This window comes from Corythoichthys intestinalis, chromosome 16 (genome assembly GCF_030265065.1).
Source record: "Corythoichthys intestinalis isolate RoL2023-P3 chromosome 16, ASM3026506v1, whole genome shotgun sequence".
In the NCBI taxonomy this organism is placed as follows: Eukaryota; Metazoa; Chordata; class Actinopteri; order Syngnathiformes; family Syngnathidae; genus Corythoichthys; species Corythoichthys intestinalis.
The window spans coordinates 10324969-10342406 of NC_080410.1; the positions used below are offsets into that span (position 1 = coordinate 10324969).

General features: G+C 37.8%; 1 protein-coding gene across 1 annotated transcript in view; it reads left to right on the forward strand.

Annotated features, from left to right (window-relative positions):
- Window positions 1-17438, forward strand: part of myo15aa (myosin XVAa) — an 88758-nt gene that overhangs the window by 7661 nt on the left and 63659 nt on the right. The window contains exons 6-20 of the mRNA XM_057860825.1: window positions 120-210; window positions 2126-2229; window positions 2316-2379; window positions 2449-2562; window positions 2654-2815; window positions 4974-5087; window positions 7984-8042; window positions 8253-8376; window positions 8501-8596; window positions 8700-8831; window positions 8896-9021; window positions 14002-14079; window positions 14165-14322; window positions 14395-14440; window positions 14519-14643. Coding sequence (XP_057716808.1) covers window positions 120-210; window positions 2126-2229; window positions 2316-2379; window positions 2449-2562; window positions 2654-2815; window positions 4974-5087; window positions 7984-8042; window positions 8253-8376; window positions 8501-8596; window positions 8700-8831; window positions 8896-9021; window positions 14002-14079; window positions 14165-14322; window positions 14395-14440; window positions 14519-14643 — 1593 coding nt within the window. The remainder of the gene's footprint in view (window positions 1-119; window positions 211-2125; window positions 2230-2315; window positions 2380-2448; window positions 2563-2653; window positions 2816-4973; window positions 5088-7983; window positions 8043-8252; window positions 8377-8500; window positions 8597-8699; window positions 8832-8895; window positions 9022-14001; window positions 14080-14164; window positions 14323-14394; window positions 14441-14518; window positions 14644-17438) is intronic.

A 17438-nucleotide genomic window follows, 5' to 3' on the forward strand; every position in this document is an offset into this window, starting at 1 on the left:
AACCAAAAATAGTCACCTGTCCTGTAAAGGGTTTAAGGTCTTAAGTATCAGCTTTTGAAAAGCCACGCACTGCATTGACCACTGTCCCTAAAAGTGTTAATTTGTACTTTTTTTTTCAGTGGGGAGAGCGGCTCTGGGAAAACAGAGGCTACCAAACTTGTCCTTCGCTACCTTGTAGCTTTACATCACACATGTAATGTTGCTCAACAGGTATGAATGCAACCTACTGTGCCATCACAACTTGGCTAACAACTAATGTTCTTGTGTGTGTGTGTTTTTTTTTTTCAACCTGGGCACAGATTGAGGTAGTATTCCCAGCATGCTTTGCTTGTATTATCAAACCCACCTTCTCATTTGCCATTACCATTAGCTGCAGTTGCTGTGTTTTAGTGCGGTGTGACATGCATTGACAGAGTCGTCACGTGACGGATAGTAATATCTTCATTTATTTTGCTTGCGATGAAAAACACAAAAGAGGAAGAAAAAGAAAAAAAACAAAAATTATCATTTTACACAACTCCAAAAATAGGCCGGACAAAAGTATTGGCACCCTCAGCCTAATACTTGGCAGCACAACCTCTTGACAGAATAACTATAAACAACCACTTCCATTATCCATCAATCAGTTTCTTACAATTCTCTGCTGCAATTTGAGATCATTCTTCTTTGGACAACTACTCCAGGTCTCTGAGATTTGAAGGGTTTGAAGGGTGCCTGCTCCAAACTACCATTTTCAGATCTCTCCACAGGTGTTCTATGGGATTCAGGTCTGGACTCATTTCTGGCCACTTTAGAAGTCTCCAGTGCTTTCTCTCAAAACATTTTCTAGTGCTATTTTAAGTGTGTTTTGGGTCACTGTCCTGCTGGAAGACCCACAACTTCTGGGGGAGACCCAGCCTTCTCACACTGGGCCCAACATTAAGCTGCAAAATTTGTTGGTAGTCTTCAGACTTCATAATGCCATGCACACGGTCAAGCAGTCCTGTGCCAGAGGAAGCAAAGCAACCTCAAAACATCAGGGAACCTCCGCTATGTTTGACCGTGGGGACCGTGTTCTTTTCTTTGAAGGCCTCGTTTTTTTTCCCTGTAAACTCTATGTCAATGCCTTTTCCCAAAAAGCTCTATTTTTGTGTCATCTGACCAGAGAAAATTCTTCCAAAACGTTTATGGCTTTCTCAGGTAAGTTTTGCCAAACTCCACCCTGGCTTTTTTTTATGTCTCTGGGTCAGAAGTGGGGTCTTCCTGGGTATCCTACCATTGAGTCCCTTTTCATTCAGACACTGACGTATAGTACAGGTTGACACTGTTGTACCCTCGGACTGCAGGGCAGCTTGAACTTGTTTGGATGTTATTCGAGGTTCTTTATCCACCATCCGCACAATCTTTCGTTGAAATCTCTCGTCAATTTTTCTTTTCCGTCCACATCTAAGAAGGTTAGCCACAGCACCATGGGCTTTACACCTATTGATGACACTGCGCACGGTAGACACAGGGACATTCAGGTCTTAGGATATGGACTTATACCCTTGAGAGTGCCCATGCTTCTTCACAATTTTGCTTCTTAAGTCCTTAGGCAGTTCTTTGGTCTTTTTTCTTTTCTCCATGCGCAATGTGGTAAACACAAGGACACAGGACAGCAGTTGAGTCAACTTTAATCCATTTTAACTGGCTGCAAGTGTGATTTAGTTATTGCCACTATCTGTTATGTGCCACAGATAAACAGCTGCTGTTAATTACACAGATTAGAGAAGCATCACATGATTTTTCAAAGGGTGCCAACACTATTGTCTGGCCCATTTTTCGAGTTTTGTGTAAAATGATCATGATTTTTTGTGTGTGTGATTCTCTTTTGTGTTTTTTCATTGCAAGCAAAATAAATGAAGATATTACTACCAAAGCATTTGCAATTGCACTCATTTTCTGGGAGAAATTGAGCATTATCTGACAGAATTGCAGGGGTGCCAATACGTTTGGCCAGCACTGTATGTGTCATCTTTTGAATTGCTGTGCACTGTAGTGACCACTGTCCCTGAAAGGGTTGAACAATGATGATACAAGACTGAATCTTAACATCTCTATAATCCAGCGGTGACATGTAAAAATGATGTGTTTAAATGGCTGCTAGATACTTGAGGCTTCTCCTCTGCTGGAGTCGTTTGGAAATGCCAAAACTGTGCGGAATGATAACTCTAGTCGCTTTGGGAAACACATGGAGGTCTTTATGGAGGAGTGAGTATAGCACTAATGAAAATATCTTTGGTTTCAGCACCCTGCCACTCCACTTTTATTTTATTTTCCCCACTTCTTCTATTTAGTGGTGTGATCAGTGGTGCCATAACGTCTCAGTATCTTCTGGAAAAGTCTCGCATCGTCTTTCAGGTGATGTAGGCAGATGCGGAATAAGGTGGCTTCTTGAAATTGTTTTTAAAGAAATTGTTTCCTCTACAGGCCAAAGATGAGAGGAACTATCATATTTTCTATGAGATGCTGGCTGGTCTTTCCTCTCAGCAAAAGCAGACTTTCTATCTACAAGAGGCTGAGACCTACTATTACCTCAACCAGGTAGATCAATCTTTGCTGCAACTTCTGGAGATCTTCCCAATTCACATAAAATATATCTTTATGTCATTATATGCTCTCAACCCCAACCTAGGGAGGGGATTGTGGAATTAAAGGAAAGGATGATATTGAGGATTTCCAGCGTCTACTTGGTGCCATGGAGATCCTCCAATTTACTGCTGATGACCAGTCGGCCATTTTTAGAGTTTTGTCTTCCATACTGCACCTGGGAAACGTCTATTTTGAGAAATATCAGGTCAAGTTTCAGTAGACATTTTCATACAACTTGACCGGTTGAAACCTTATTTATGATTTGAAATACAACAGAAAAAATACTCACTGGCCAAATCACTTGAGACACTTCCACCACTTTCTAATGAGATTCATTACAAGAGTTGTTGTGAAAACCATTCCACATCAATTTTTTTTTCATTTAACACTACCAGAGGTATTTTCTTTTAACCAAGGGCGTAGGTTTGCATAGGGACGGTAGTGACATAACACTACCAAATTTTCAGGATGCTCAAATTGTCCCCACCAACTTTTAAGCAACCTCGTTTGCATTTTATGAGTTCAGTTATATAGGTCACTGAGATTGTCTTCCCATATGTTGTAAGAATAGAATGGACCGTACCATTATAAGTGAATTATTTTCATTATGTTCAGACTTATTTATTATTTATATTTACCCCTTTTTACTTTCTGAATGTGCCGGTCCATTTTTTCCCCCTCAAACGCACGTTTGATTCATAGGCGGAGTATGACTTTTGGGGCAGGGGGGCACAACATGTTGATGACCCCGAAACGCAGTGTCAGCAATAAAATTAACTTACAACAATATCAATAATAATAAGTTGACAATGAGCGTGTTTTTTTTTGTTTCCCATTATTCTTGAGGGGAATTTTAAATCAGGCTGTTTAGGTAATACTTTTCGCCAAGATAGTCAACCATTAAATATGGTACGCACGCCAGTGTCGTGCCAATGTAGTTACCCCAGTCAAAAATTGTATCCCTCAGGCGGAGCCATATGGAGGTAAAATTGTGTCTTTATTATTCAATCAAAAAAAAAAAAATGTTGCTTCAATTAAAAAAAAAAGCTGCTTCAATCAAAATATACTGTATATTTTCAATTTTAAAAAAAGTCGCTTCAATCAAAAAAAAAAATCTGTTTGAATGCAAAAATAAACTCAAAACTAAAAAAAAATGCAAGTGAAAGCTATTTTTCTTTGATTTAATTTTTTTTTTGATTGGAGTCAAGTTTTTTTTGATTGAAGCAACTTTTTTGATTGAAGTAATGTTGATTTATGTTTATTAATCATCAAAAAATAAGTTGCTTAAAAAATACTGTACATTTTCAGAAAGAAAAATCACTTCAATGAAAAATTTCAATTATAAAAAACGTTTTTGAATGCAGTCACCAGGGGGGGCCTGGCCCCCCTTAAAATCCGCTTATGGTTTGATTGGCTGATAATTTGCATTTATTTACAATGTATTTATTTATTTTCTACGTCTTCTATTGAAAATTTGTTTTTATTTGCAGCCTATGCAAAAAAAAAAAAAAAAAAAAAAAAAAATCAAACATACATTAATCATCATCGAGATAAAAAGTTTTCATATTTTGTTGAGTTTGGCTGTGCTTGTGGACAAAAGCAGCAGTGTTTTACCTGAAAGAAGATTACATTTTTATCTATTTTTGTTATACCCTACGAAGTTTTTTCAGTTATATTTAATTTATTTATTTAGACGGACTATGAGAATGTTGAGTGGTCTTAAGACAAATGTTTATTTCTTGCATTCCCGGATAGTTCAGCGATTATTAACAAGTTTGTATTTATTGTGTATGTTAATATAATTTAAATTATGTTCAAATATTGCAATTTAAATTTGCTAATAAAATGCAGACATCTATTCTGGAATTTTTCAAAATGTTTCTCGAGTAGTTTTTGAAAATAAAGGTTTGAATGAAACGGTGTATCACCTGAACCGATACATGTGAACGTTAGTGTAGATCAGTACAGATTTGTTTTGCATTGATCACTTAGCCTATCAATTAATTAGGGTCATATTCGTGAGAAATGTAGCCCTGACCCCCGTTCACCCAATCTGTTTGGTCTTATTAGTGTCCCGTCCACAGCAAAAAGTGCACATGCAGGTTATGCTGTTACATATTTCTCTACAGTACCATTGTTGAGAACAAACCCTACACCCCTTGATTTTAACAATAGTTTTTTTTGTTTGTTTGTTTGTTTTGTTTTTTTGTAGTTGTGTAAAACTCAGACTGTCATAAGACTGAAAACCAATTTCAGGCCCTGTGAAAAGTGACTGCTTAAAAAAGCAGTCCCACTCAATCATCCAGTGTTCCTGATACTGAAGGCTCGCACAAACAGAATCGTTGCACTCTTCTGTATTTCAGACTGACGGCCAGGAGGTGGCAACAGTGGTGAGCGCTCAGGAGATCAGAGTGGTAGCAGAGCTGTTGCAGATTTCTCCAGAAGCCCTACAGAAAGCCATCACTTACAAAGTCATGGTAAGTATTTAATTTGAATAGATGTATTTTGTATTGGCATTGTCAGTGTATTGAAAATGGCCTCTGTCTAATCTAATAATGCTGGGAAAAAAAGTATTCTATTGACATGACATCATCTATATACTGTATCTCACAATACCCTTTTGATAAAACTTGAAAAGCAGTCACGGTCACTTTACATATTTCTCTTACTATAAATCCTTGTCTTCATTAGCCCATAACACATTCCTTAACATTTATTTATTTCAGTCAAACAAGTCTACATCTTATTTATTCATTAATGCACCAACCTTGTTTGTCTCTTGTAACTGAATCACTGTGTACCACAGCACTGTTGCATGTTAACTACTACTGGCTGATAATGTGACTACAGATCAGATGTTGTAAATTCACTAAATTCATTTGCATGTTTTAAACTTTTAAACAAATTACGTCACAATGAAAAAAATGGTGTCTGTAAATCGGTCACGGTATCTGACTCATAACTATCGCTCAATTATAGTTTATTTTTTTGGTACTTTCGCATTTCCCCCGATATTTTAGATGATAAATAATCGATCCAAAGAAAGAAAAAAAAAAAGAAAACGTTTAAAAGGGAAAATATATGAAAAAGAAAATCTCGACCACTCCTTGAGTTCTGCGATTTCTGCATCGCGACCCTTGTTATATTACCATGTTTCACCCATAAAATCCCCCCAAAACCCGGCTATGGCCATTCAAAGCTGTGTCTTGACACTTGGTGATACATGCTACATGGAGTTTTTGAATCGAAAAGGGGTAAGTGCGCGATAAAATCTCGTTAAAATCATGCGCGATAAAATCTCATTAAAATCATGGCATCCTTAATTATCGACAATGGACTATTGGGAAAATGAACAATCCGAGAGGATGATTTAAAAAAAAAAAAAAAAAACTTGTAATCACTACGAAATTTGAGTGTCAAAAACAGTTATTCGATATTTTCTGCGTCCTATATGGTATACTGGGGGCGGGTTTCAATAAGCTTCGGCTTCTCCCGTCTGCTCTTTTCTTTTCGGGTTGAATTAATTGTAAACACATATGAATGCTGTATGTTTGTTCGGATTTGTCATGCCTGAAGGGAAAAATAAATAAATAAATAAATTATGCTCTTTCATGCTCTCACCTCCAGTTAGGGTTTCGTTGTTTGAAAAAAAAATATTTTTTTTTTAAATGCCCTCCTGTTAAAAAATTTTCCTCCCCAGAAAATAGAGATTTTAAGCTTTCCAATGATGCATCAGATGTCCATATCGGCCAATTTTTAAAAAAGAATTTGGCCAAATTGGGGGAACTTCAAGTCAGCTTCAAGTTATAGCCATATTATATATATAGTATATACTTTTTTAAAAAAAAACGTGCAAAAATTAATGCTAAGGTAAAGTTTTTTTTTTTTTTTTTTTTTTTTTTTTTTTTTAAACAGTTTAGATGCATTCAAAGTCCCTTCAGCAATAACAGTTTTGGAAATGATCACTCCAACTATAATGTGGAAATGCAAACGAAATTGTCAGAACGCAAAAATACAAAAAGTGAAAATGAAGAACACAGAGAAGAGCAAGAAAACAAATGTTCATGATTTCCAACATGCTTTTTAGCAACATGGCAAAATTATTCCATAATAGTCGAAACTGTAGACTTCTTGCACCTCCCGAACGATATTTTATGCCACCGGAGTTAGTCTGGCTTTTGTCATTTCCCTGCCCCGGCTTCGGAGAGTGTAAACAAATCAGAAGGCGTGACAGCTAGCCAACATGCTAACCCGAACTAAGCGGCGTTTCCAAGTCTTATTCTTGCCTTTCGAAGTGAAAAATCACAGAAACTACCCCGGATCATATAAAGCAGTGGTGGGGTTGTCAACTGTCTTCACCGATCGGAAATTACTGCGGCCGGAGAGCTCGTTTGCCAGGGAAGCAGCTGGAGAATGACCGCCAGACAAACCGACCAACCAACATCGGAGGAGCGCGTACCTGCCAGAGCCCAACCCGAGAATAGTGGTCTATTGCCGGGCACACAAAGAGGGCAGAGGGGGCTGGACGATATGGAGAACCACATGAGCATAAGGCGATTATAGCGCTCTCGCGGTGGGCACCTGAAGAGGACCGAGGAGGGGGGTGCGACAAGCCGCCGGTCGTCGTCCGAGTGGCATTCTCAGTGGACAAGAAGCATTGTCAGCCACAAAATGCAAGCCACCCCCATATTAAAACATGTGCCATGATCCCAGTATTTGACATAGTACAAAACACGATGTTTGCTCACTTCCTCGTAAGTCTAATGGTCCCACAATTGTCGGACTTGTTTTGGCCAATCTCGGGGTGAACGGAAACTTTTTGAAACCCAAAAAGGCTCACACCCTCTCCCTGGTGCAGCAACAAAACCCTGCAGCACATTTGGCTGGCGTGATGCAAAAAATAAATGAATTAATCCGCAAAATCAGCTGAATCCCCAGTCTATCTGCATGCTATAAAGCAATTCTGTATTGTGAGATGCCGACCCGGGTGACGTCACATTCGCATTCGTCCTCAACCTGAGACTGCAGCCGGAAGTCACTCGTTTTCATGGCGCGGGATTAAAAAAAATTGAATAAATAAAACAATCGCTTCCACACACATCCAAGCGGTCTATTTCCTTCAGGAGCATATAACACCGCGTGAAATATGAAATAAACATGCTTTTTGCTGTCATAGGCTCTTTAACTTCGAAATTTTGGCTAGTTTTTGCTTTTGACGCAGTATTGTACTCTCAAGGCTAATGGTGGATATTGCAATGACTGGTGTAGATATAACTTAAACTGATCATTCCTCTTCATCATAATGTGTATACACTATGTACCTTGTTCACTAAATGTATTTGCATAACCAATCAACCTCTTTTCTCTTCACAGGAGACAATGAGAGACAAGATTTACACTCCGCTGACTGTAGAAAGTGCTGTAGATGCCAGGTGATACATACTAATACACCCATCACGCTTTGCTTCCACTGTTATAGTAGCCAATCGCATAAACATAAATAGCCAATAACAACAGTAATGAGATATTTTGTTTCCAACAAACTTCATGTAGGCACAAAAAGAAGACCTGTCTTCTGTCTTATGTTGTCCAACATCACTTTTATAGTCATACCTCCCTGACTACTTCATTTGCTTCTCTAGAGATGCTGTTGCCAAGATCTTGTACTCGCTGCTCTTTCATTGGTTAACAGAGAGGGTCAACACTCAGGTGTATCCTCGCCAACACACTCTCTCCATTTCCATCTTGGACATTTATGGATTTGAGGTTAAGTAGCATTGTCTTCTTGTATGGCCTTTTGTTTACAGTACACAATAGACATTCATTGTGAATGCCAAGCTACTGTTTTTGTCCTTTTCATGTGTGTGTGTTTGTGTGTGTGTGATAACAGGACCTGGTATATAACAGCTTTGAGCAGCTGTGCATTAATTACGCCAACGAGTACTTGCAGTTCTTCTTTAATAAGATCATTTTTAGAGAAGAACAGGTAAATCTCTTGCACACTGGGAAAAAATAATTGGTTAGATGAAAAGTATGAATCCCAAAATGAAAGGTATTTTGCACAGAACAATTAATTGATTCCCATATAGGAGGAGTACAGCAGGGAGCAAATTCCTTGGCAGGACATTCCATTTAACGACAACCAGGGCTGTATCGACCTCATTGCTGCTAAGCCTCACGGCGTACTGAGAATACTGGATGACCAGAGCTGCTTCCCACAGGTGACAGATGGAAACACTTGTGCTTAGATTTTCAAGACAAGTCAATCTTCTGTTGTGTTTATAGGCGACAGATCATACGTTTCTCCAAAAGTGTCATTATCATCACGGCAACAACTCATTGTACATGAAGCCAAAGATGCCCCACCCTGAGTTCACCATCAAGCACTTCGCTGGATGTGTTACCTATCAGGTACATTAATGAGAATCTGGTTTTTGACACACAATAACACACGTTTCATTATGTGTACCTACTGTATATCATCTTGTAAGACATAAGTATAATCAAAACTTTGTCTTTACTAAGATAATACCATGTAACACATATTTTGTTCCCAGATTCTAAGTGGTATTTCCTAGTTTGTTTCGCCGCATTGACATATAAAGACACTTTTGTGTTCCATCGTTAACATCCAGTTACCAGACGGTTAATGAAGGGTTAAAAAATGTATGCATGGAAGGTTGCGAACGTTGGATGCTCGCGATGCAAGTGGGGGAAAGCGGCACAAAGCCAAAACAGCGTACCAGAGTGGCCAAAACGTTGACTTTTTTCAACGAAACAAAGGAGGGTACACTGTTGTGTCCTGTTTCTTCAATGCCAAGCTTGGCTGCACGTCGGCCGTGAATGAACACCTAAAGCGCCGTCACCCAGTTGTAATTTTGGAAGACGAGACCAAAAGCTGGCAGTTTGTAGGTCAATCTAACTAACTAACGACATGTTTTATTGAAGTTGCTATGCCTGTTGCGATATGCAATGAGTCCATTTATCGGATGGTAAATAAAAATGAGAGCGGTAATTTTCACGGCTTGCTTTTATCACCGCGTGCGTGCATATATTTGTGCCTGCGTGTTGATGGCATATGAGACTCCAGTTCCTTTCACAGATGTTTATTGGCCATCAACATGCCGTAGCATTAAAGTTCATACATACAAAATAAGGAAACACATCTATATTAAACACTGTAAACGTTTGCATTGCTACATTGAGGCTAATACGGGAAAAAAGACAACTGACTTTAGCCTGCTATACAACATTGGAAGTATTCTCCAAAACGTAAACTTGTGGTTAAAAGGTGACACTTCAAACATGAAAAATCACTGGTTAACAGCATTTGCAAATGAAAAAAAAAAAACACGTACAATGACGAAAAGTGCTTTTGATTAGTGGTTTAGCGAACGTACTTCCGGTGAACAAATCTCAAAATATAAACATGTCATGTTCGTTATATAAATAACGATATCTGGAGTTAATCCCACATACTTTCAGAATTCAGATTCTACACTATGAATAGCTTTAAAATGACACCCTGTATGAAAAATCTGATTGGCAATGAATATGTACTATAATTATCATAATACTATTATATATAGTAGTATACTATAATATTAATGCTGGATATTTTGAATCATGTTAGAAAGGCGCAGTCAGTGTTCTGAATCTGTTTACATTCCATTCTTTTGCACTAGTTAATGCTATCCGCATTTGACCTCATTGTTTATTTGTGATTTATTATTGTTATTTACGTGTTTATTTGTACTTTAATGAAGTAAGTGTTCCAAAATGTTTCTGTGATTTAATAAGCGTCAACAAAAATTTAATTGCTTAATTAGTAAAAAAAAAAAAAAGAAAAAAAAAATGTATTAGATTAGTGGACTAATCGTAAAAATAGTTTGCTGACTAATCGGGAGAAAGTTAGTCATTTGTGACAGCCTTAAGGTGTGTGTATATATATTAGTGCTGTCAATTTTATCGCGTTAACGGGCGGTAATTAATTTTTTTAAACTAATCACATTAAAATATTTGACGCATTTAACACATGCACGGAATGACCCGATCATGCATTGCCTCAAACAGGTTACAATGACGCCGTCGTTGCACATTGAGAGCTAGAAGGCAGTGATATGCAAGTGGACATAGGTGTTCATTGGACCGCGCCTTTTATTGGCATAAGCTTTGGCAACTCTTTCACAACAATCATACCTATTGTGGCGAGCAACGTGTGGAAGTATGACAGGAAATGATCTTTTTCTTAACACGCTTTATTGAACACAACGCAGAAGATATACCATTTGCAGCCACCACTGACAGTCATGGTTCCCCAACTTCCCATGCATTTGGGCAGAACGGTTAAGTCGCTACAGTATCATTTAGTGAAAGCACAACAAAAATAATATTCCTATCTCTCAAAAAAATAATGTTCACAAAAAAAGAAAAGAGCTCAATCCAAAGAGAACTCGTATTCCCAATCAAAATAGCTATGCAAAATACACATAAAACTTACTCATACTTTGCCTTGGCTAGATCTCTAATTAATTTAAAACTCGCCATTGACACCTTGTGGTGTATTTCAATCACTACCTTACGTAGTTAAAGACACTGTGGAAGAAAGGCAAGGAGCCCATGTGACATCCCGCTCGACGAGGTCAACAATGGTGAGCTATTAGTTTATTTTTTGATTGAAAATTTTACAAATTTTATTAAAACGAAAACATTAAGAGGGGTTTTAATCAAAGATGTCCCACACTTACACTCATCCAGAGTCTTTAGTTTTGGCTTAAAGTAGGGCTATCAAATTTATCGCGTTAACGGCGGTAATTTTTTTTTTTTTTAATTAATCGGTTTAAAATATTTCACGCAATTAACACATGCGCTGCACGACCCACTCACGCATTGTCGCGTTCAATCTATAATGGCGCCGTTTTATCTATATATAGAGCTAAAAGGCAGCGTAAAATGAGTAGAGTGAATTTTGGCAGTCTTTGAAACCTTTTTTTAATTGGCTAAAGCCTTAAAATCCCTCTCTCAACAATTAGAAATATCGTGAGAAGCAATGTGGGGCAGAAAGGTAGTGATTGATCTTTTTCTTAACACCCTATGTTATTTCCCAACGCAGAGAAGATATATCAGCTGGTGCCACTACGCACAGTCATGGTTGCACTTCCCATCATGCATTTGGGCAGAACAATTAAATGGCTACAGTATTATTTACTGAAAGCTCAACAAATACACTAGATGGCAATATTTAGTCACAATATACAAAGTCACATTTATCCTTTAAGAATTAAAAGTCTTTCTATCAGTGGATCCCTCTCACAGAAAGAATGTTAATAATGTAAATGCCATCTTGGGGATTTATTGTCATAATAAACAAATACTGTACTTATGTACTGTATGTTGAATGTATATATTCGTCCGAGTTTTATTCATTTTTTTCTTAATGCATTGCCAAAATGTATATGATCGGGAAAAATTATCGGGAATGATTGGAATTGAATCGGGAGCAAAAAAAAGCAATCGGATCGGGAAATCTCGGGATCGGCAGATACTCAAACTAAAACGATCGGGATCGGATCGGGAGCAAAAAAACATGATTGGAACAACCCTAGTTTTAATATAAAATTACTATACCTTGTACTAACATTTATCTTTTAAGAACTACAAGTCTTTCTATCCATGGATCCCTTTAACAGAAAGAATGTTAATAATGTTAATGCCATCTTGTTGATTTATTGTTATAATAAACAAATACAGTACAGTATGTTGAATGTATAAACCCGTCTTATCTTTCCATTCCAACAATAATTTACTGAAAAATATGGCATTTTTTATTAATGACGATTAATTAATTTTTAAGCTGTGATTAAGTATTTTAATCGTTTGACAGCCCTAGTATATATATGTATACAGTATATATACATATATTTATTTATAGATAGATACACAGATCGGTCGTACTGGTGGTCCCTTTGCAGAAAAACAGCTCCAAAGCATGATGTTTCCACCCCTGTGCTTCACAGTGGGTATGGTGTTCTTTGGATGCAATTCAGTATTCTTTCTCCTCCAAACACAAGAACCTGTGTTTCTACCAAAAAGTTCTGGTTTCATCTGACCATACCACATTCTCCCAGTCCTCTTCTGGATCATCCAAATGATCTCTAGCGAACCGCAGACGGGCCTGGACGTGTACTGGCTTCAGCAGGGGGACACGTCTGGCAGTGCAAGATTTGTGTCCCTGGCGGCGCATTGTCTTATTGATAGTAGCCTTTGTTATTGTGGTCCCAGCTCTCTGTAGGTTATTCACTAGGCCCCCCCGTGTGGTTCTGGGATTTTTGTTCACCGTTCTTGTTATCATTTTGACGCCACGGGGTGAGATCTTGCATGGAGCGCCAGATGGAGAGAGATTATCAGTGGTCTTGTATGTCTTCCATTTTCTAATAATTGCTCCCACAGTTGATTTCTGTACACCAAGCATTTTACCTACTGCAGATTCAGTCTTCCCAGCCTGGTGCAGGTCTACGATTTTGTCTCTGGTGTCCTTTGACAGCTCTTTGGTCTTGGCCATAGTGGAGTTTGGAGTGTGACTGACTGAGATTGTGGGCAGGTGTCTTTTATACCGATAATGAGTTAAAACAGGTGCCATTAATACAGGTAACGAGTGGAGCCTCATTAGAAGAAGTTAGACCTCTTTGACAGCCAGAAATCTTGCTTGTTTGTAGGTGACCAAATACTTATTTTCCACTGTAATTTGGAAATAAATTCTTTAAAAATCAAACAATTTGATTCTCTGTTTTTTTCCACATTCTGTCTCTCATGGTTGAGGTTTACCCACCCATACCCTCTGTAATCTTTTTAAGTAGGAGAACTTGCACAATTGGTGGTTGACGACTAAACACTTATTTGCCCCACTGTATTTGTTTCTGATCGGTGCTCTTCTCACCCTTAAAGGGGAACGATAAGAATACTACGGTATATGGTTTGGAGATATGTGCCATGGGTACTGGGGGTGGGGTTCTTCAATTTTTTTTTTTCTTTTAGGGATTGTTTGGTTTGGTTTGACAAAAAAAGACTCAAATTTTTCTTTCCAAATATCTCAACATCTCAAAAACGATAGCCCTGCTGTAACCTATGTTTTTATATCAGGCCTATTGTACTTTTGCTTGTTTTACACATTATGGCGAAGCTTTAAATCTCATTGTACTCTCACTAGTGCAATGGCACTAAAGGCTATTCTATTTTATCCCTGTAGAAATTACATCTTCTAGTTTGTGCTGTATGGCTTTATGCTCACCACTCAATTTTGGCGTGGTTGTGTTAAAGAAACAAAAAAACAGTCATTGAACTACTCAGTGTTTACAGGTGATGTTTTTTTCCCTTCTTATTTTAATGTGACAGGTTTACAAATTCCTTGATAAAAACTATGACCAGGTCCGTCAAGATGTCCTGGATCTTTTCATTCAGAGCAGGAATAAGGTGAGCTGAGAGTATCGTAATGCGAGCCATATTCCCAACTGTCTGTGACCGATTTCACCCTAAACTCAAACTTCCTATCTTTTAGATTGTTTCAAACCTCTTCCTGGCTCATGCAGAGGTACTGGGGCAGCAGAGAGGAGGTCATGTAAGCAAGAGCAGCACGGTTACCAGGAAATACCAAGCATCCACTGTCAGCAGTAAGTTCCAGCAGTCGTTGCTAGAACTGGTGGATAAGATGGAGAGGTAAAATACCCTGATCGCTACATTGAACAAGCTTCAAGATTTCAAATTTATGTTACTTTTGTTCTATTTCAGGTGCAATCCATTTTTTGTTCGCTGCATTAAACCAAATAGCATGAAGGTAGAGTTTGGAAAGAGAGCCTTGACAATGTCACAAATGTGTCAGTAATCACATGGTGCCGTGTATGTGTGCATTTAGTATGCAGGTGTGTTTGAAGACAACCTTGTGAAAGGTCAGCTCAGACACTCTGGCATCATGGAGACCATCAGGATCCGCAAAGAAGGATATCCTGTCAGGATGCCGTTCTCTGTCTTCCTGCTCAGGTGAAAAATTGACTGAATCCTGAGTCGGCTGTTAACCACAAAAAAATAAATATGGCAGAAAACACTCAGGTGACTTGAAGTTAAGCTCTGAGACCCCCAATTTAGTCAACTTTCATAATTGTCCGATATGCATGTGTGATACATCATTGGAAAGCTTAAAATCTCAATATTCTGGGGGAAGAAAATTTTTGAACAGGAAGGCCATTTTTTCAAAAAAAATGTTTTTTAAATAACAAACCCCTATCTGGGGGTGAGCGCAAGAGAGAGCAGAATTACAGATGCCGTGACTTTAACGAGATATTATCGCGTACTTACCTTGTTTCGATCCAAAAACTCCATGTAGCATGTATCACTGAGTGTAAAGACACAGCTGTGAATGGCCACAGCTTTAAAGGCTAAAGCAACATTGGAGAGCAAAGATACGAAAACAAAACTTACCAAACACCACCTGACATATGTGCTTCACAAAAAGGAATGGCACAGACATACCTACCGGCCGGTGAGTAAGCCTGTGTGGGGTGGGGGGGAGGCGCAGCACGTCACATTAGTGACACGTCCAAACACTGCTAAATGTGTGCTAACTACATATACAATAAGAAAATATGTCGCATTGTGAATTTATGATGGAAACTATGGCAGTTTTTTATCTTGTTCTCGTGTCAACACATGACAACTGGCATTGATCTTGTTATGTTTTAGTCTCCCAAGACACGTTTTCAGTGGGTCATCGTGACGTCATCGTCATGAAAAAAAATTGTTCGTTGACCAAATATTTTCGTTATCGTCATTGTTAACGAAAAACGCTGCACAAAACGAGAAGATACAACCAATCAGAAGGTGAAAGTCTAAGATGTTTCTGCGTGGGTGGAGGTGGGAGCTCAGTCTTTGTGATGTAGAAAAGTTACGGAAGTCTTACACTCATAGGCGGAGTTTGACTTTTGGGGCGGGGGGGGGGCACAATATGTTGATGACCCCAAAACGCAGTGTCAACAATAAAATTAACTTACAAGAAATATTTTTAATAATAAGTTGACAATGAGCGTTTTTTTGCTTCCCATCATTTTGAGGGGAATTCTAAATCAGGCTGCTTAGGCAATGCTTTTCTTTACTTTTACGCCCGCCGGTGTCATGCCAATGTAGTTACCCCTGTCAAAAATTGTATCCCCCTGGGCAGAGCCATATGGAAGTAAATTTGTGTCCTTATTATTCAATCCAAAAAAAAAAAAAAGTTTTTCAATCAAAAGATATGTTTTCAACCCAAAAAAAGTCACTTCAACCAAAAAATTTGTTTGAATGCAAAAATAAATTTGAAACTCAAAAAAACTCAAAAACATGCATATGAAAGCTATTTTTCTTTGATTGTTTATTTTTTATTATTATTATTATTATTATTATTATTTTTTTTTTTATGATGAAGTCAAGTTTTTTTTTTTTGATTGAAGCAACTTTTTTGATTGAAGTAATGTTGGTTTGTGTTTGGGCCACATTTTGGCTAGGACATTTTTGTCTAGTATTCTATCAAAAAAATAAGTTTCTTAAAAAATATATTTTCAAAAAGAAAAAGCACATCAATCAAAAAAAAAAGACAAATTTCAATAATCAAAAAAGTTTTTGAATGCGAAAAAATATTTGAGATTGAAAAATTTGGATTTGAACACTTAATTTTTCATTGAAAAAGTTTTATTTGTTTGAAATAATCCTTTTTGTGTTTGGGCCATATTATGGGCAGGACATTTGTGACTGAATCATTCAATCCCCAAAAAGTTGCTTCAAACAAAAAAAAAAATATTTTCAATCAAAGAAAAAAATCATTTGAAAAATAAAATTGCCCTCCCCTATTTTTTGTTGTTGTTGAAAATTATATGCAAAGCAAATGACGGTCTAAGGTGCTAGTCACATGATCTATTCAAAAAATAATTTTGACCCATTATTAAAATATATTTTTTGTTAATTTCATTCATTTTTCATGCAGTTTTATTGCTTTCCAACTTTTATATATATAGGAAACTCAGTTACACGCAATGACACTTTTCGGCCACCAGGGGGGGGGAACTTAGTCCCGGTTGATCACAACATACTACTCAGCAGATTGGAACAGTGGGTAGGGCTTACTGACACTATTCTTCAGTGGTTCACATCCTATTTACATGATAGGGATTTCTTTGTGTCAGTTGGAAACGATCAGTCAGAACGAACCAAGTTCATGTGTGGAGTCCCTCAAGGGTCAATTCTTGGACCACTCTTATTTAACATCTATATGCTTCCGTTAGCTCAGATAATTGAACAGTATGACATCTCCTATCACGCCTATGCAGATGACACACAACTGTACATTTCTGTGTCCCCACATGATTATAGTCACTTAGTATCCCTGAGTAAATGCATTCATCAAATCAATGATTGGATGTGCCAGAATTTTCTCCAGTTAAATGTGGAGAAGACAGATGTGATCATTTTTGGGCCAAAAAAGGAAAGGTCAAAAATAAGCAGCCAACTTAGCACAATGTCACTTACAGCTACAAATCAAGACAGAAACCTTGGCGTAATTATTGACTCAGACCTAAAATTTGATAGCCATCTAAAGTCCGTCACTAAATCTGCTTATTACCACCTAAAAAATATAACCAGAATTAAGGGGCTTCTGACTCAACAAGACATGGAAAAACTTATGCATGCATTCATTTTCAGCAGATTGGACTACTGCAACGGTATATTTACAGGTCTTGATAAAAAATCAGTCAGGAAGCTGCAGCTAGTACAGAATGCTGCAGTCGGAGTCCTCACAAATACAAGGA